General features: G+C 35.9%; 1 protein-coding gene across 1 annotated transcript in view; it reads left to right on the plus strand.

Annotated features, from left to right (window-relative positions):
- Window positions 1-3,502, plus strand: part of LOC122255249 (uncharacterized) — a 7,458-nt gene that overhangs the window by 3,471 nt on the left and 485 nt on the right. Inside the window, exon 4 of the mRNA XM_086554405.1 lies at window positions 2,440-3,502. Within this exon, the coding sequence (XP_086410531.1) occupies window positions 2,440-3,502 (1,063 nt within the window). The remainder of the gene's footprint in view (window positions 1-2,439) is intronic.

Consider the following 3,502-nt stretch of genomic DNA (forward strand, 5'->3'; position numbering starts at 1 on the left):
TAATAATAATGATAATAATAATGATAATGATAATAATAATAATAATAATAATAATAATAATAATAATAATAATAATAATGATAATAATAATAATAATGATAATAATGATAATAATAATGATAATAGCAATAATGATAACAATAATGATAATAATAATAACAATAATAATTATGAAAATAGTTCATATAAAATCAATAATGACAATTACAATAGTAGTAGTAATAATTATAACCACAATACTAATAATGATAATGATTATAATGATAACGATAATAATAATAATGATAATTACAACAATAATAATAATAGTAATATCAATGGTGATGATAATGTCTTCAGAACTACATACTACAACAAGCTTACAAGGACACATATATTAGTCAAGAACGTACGACCCAGCTGATTCCCGTGACCTCTCACTCTTTGTCCGCATGATAGACGTTGCCGCGACCTTGGATAATTTGAAGCGACCCGACGCTGTGTTCATGTTCTCCACCGTCGCGATGTATGAAGCTTCCATCATTTTTCTCTTTAATTGATTTAATCCTTCATGGATCACTTTGGGTACGTTTCCAGTTCCGGTAGATGGTCCGCTTCATCTACGTGTGCCGCCATGGCGTTGGAGGATTCTGTGGTGACGGGACGTCGGCTCGATGTCCATGATTCTGGTGCGAATTCCACGTCCTGTTTCCATCCAATTCAAACCCAACAGGCACAATCAAACCATAATATGCTTTCTCGCATCCGCTGCATGGTATGCAGTATAAGGCGCTGTCAGGATTCTTTGTGGACGGCTTTCTGACACGTATTAAAAGTCAGTAAACATCGAGCCGACGTCCGTCACCACAGAACATCCAACGCCATGGGGTGGTACACGTAGATGAAGCAGGACATCTACCGGGCGGGACATGAACCAAATCAACTCTTGACTGAGATATATATGTTCTTGTAAGGTTGATGTAGTATGTAGTTCTGAAGACGGGGTAACCCGAAACGCGTAAATTACATCTCTTGTGTGTGGAAACTATTCAGTCTCATTTATACCCTTTTATACATTTGTCACAATGAACTTGATTATTAATATTTGTAGTAATAATGATGATAACGATGATAACGATGATAATGCTAATAATGATCATGATAATGATGATAATAATACTGATGACAATAATAATGATAATAACAATAGTGGTGATCATCATGTTATTAATAATAATGACAATGATAATTAACAGTACCAATATATCAATACCAATACCTAGTACCAATACTAGTAATGAGAATATAGTAGAAGAAAGATATAAATGAGACTGAATATCTAAACAACGCAAGAGATGTATTTGACGCGTTTCGACGGAGGTCTTTCTCAAAAATACATTTGGCACCATAGACTTTGTTCATAATATAGTAGAATAATATATATATATATATATATATATATATATATATATAATAACAATGATAATGATTACCTAATGATAGTAATATTAGTAGTAGTGGTAGCATCAATTATGGTAATGATAATCATAATCATAATGATTATAATCATTATAATGATGATGTTCGTAATGATAATAATGGCAATGATAATGATGATGATGATGATGGCGTTGATGATGATGATATAACAATGATAATAATAATAATAATTATAATAATAATAATAATAACAAAAATGACAATAATTATCATTATGATAATGATAATGCTGATAACAATTGAAGTGATGATGATGATAATAAAAATAATGATAATAATAAAGATAACAATAAGGATGATGGTGATGATTTTAATGATAATAACAGTAATAATGGTAACAATAAGATTAAAACTATTATCAATTATTGTAATTATCATAATTTCTATTACTATCATTACTATTATTATCAATCTCATTATCATCATCATAGCATCATTATTATCATCATCAATATCATTATAATTATTTCTATTAGTATTATTACTATGGCTATAGTTATTACCATGATCATTATCATAATCACCGAAATTATCATACTTATCGTCATTACTATAAGCAAACGATTTTTTTTTTACTAGTAATAGTGGGTAAGGATATCAGCTTAATCAGTATGATTGAAGTCAGTATACTAATGATTATGATAATTATGATGATGGTTGTGATATTGATGATAATTATAATAATAATGGTAATGGTAATAGCAATAATAATATGATAATGGTAATGATAATGATAATAATTATGATAATAAAATAATAATAATAGTAAAATGATAGTGTTAATAAAAAATAATTATGATAATAATAGCAGCAATAGTAAAAAAAATAATGGCAATGCTAATAATAATCGTCAAAACAACAAAAGTAATAACGATAAAAACAACAACAATGCTGCAAACAACAACATGAACCTCCTGTTGATGGTGACGACAATTCTAAATCCTGCGCTTCCGAAAACAGTCGCAGCGTCAGGAGTCTCACGGCCTTCATGGAGGAGCAGTTGCATTTACAGCCGCCAGTCCAACTCAAGTATCCTTTGCGGACGGTTGGGGCGAGGGAGGAGCGTCCAGGGAGGATTGTGGAAGGAGAAAACGAAGACGTGGAGGAAGAGGAGGGAATGGAGGACTTCGGAGGCGGGCTAGGCAGTGGTGAGCAAAATGGTGCGGTCGGGATGAGCGTGACAAAACTCGGCGGTGGAAATGATAACGACGCGAAGGAAATGTCGGAATGGGGGAATAACGAGTGGTGTTTTGGCGAGGGGGGATCTCAGAGTCAGAAAGACCGCGAAGAAGTGGTTGTCGCCGAGGCACAAATGACATGTTTCTCTGCAAAGGAGGAAATGGAACGGAGGTCATTCGGTGTCCCGGTTGTAGTCACAACAGGAAGACGCACAGACGCAGAACTGATCGCCACAACAGAACAAAGTGCATGCGGAGAACTTTCCGCCACGGCAAAACACACCACAGATGTAGAGCCAAATGCTACAACGGAACAAAGTACAAATAAAGAACCAGCTGTCACAACGGATCAAAGCACAGACGATGAACCAGCTGCTACAATGGATCAGAACATAGACGAAGAACCAGCTGTCACAAAACAAAGCACAGAAGGAAAACCAGCTGCCCAAACGGATCAAAGCACAGACGAAGAACCAGCTGCCACAACGGATCAGAGCACAGACGAAGAACCAGCTGCCACAACGGAACAAAGTACAAATGAAGAACCAGCTGCCCAAACGGATCAGAGCACAGACGAAGAACCAGCTGCCACAACGGATCAGAGCACATACGAAGAACCAGCTGTCACAAAACAAAGCACAGCCGAAGAACCAGCTGCCACAACGGATCAGAGCACAGACGAAGAACCAGCTGTCACAAAACAAAGCACAGACGAAGAACCAGCTGCCACAACGGATCAGAGCACAGACGAAGAACCAGCTGCCACAACGGATCAGAGCACAGACGAAGAACCAGCTGCCACAACGGATCATAGCACAGACGAAGAACCAGCTGTCACAACGGAT

The sequence above is a fragment of the Penaeus japonicus genome, unplaced genomic scaffold (assembly GCF_977035675.1).
Source record: "Penaeus japonicus unplaced genomic scaffold, GWHDUDI00000001_assembly GWHDUDI00000029, whole genome shotgun sequence".
Taxonomy (NCBI): Eukaryota; Metazoa; Arthropoda; class Malacostraca; order Decapoda; family Penaeidae; genus Penaeus; species Penaeus japonicus.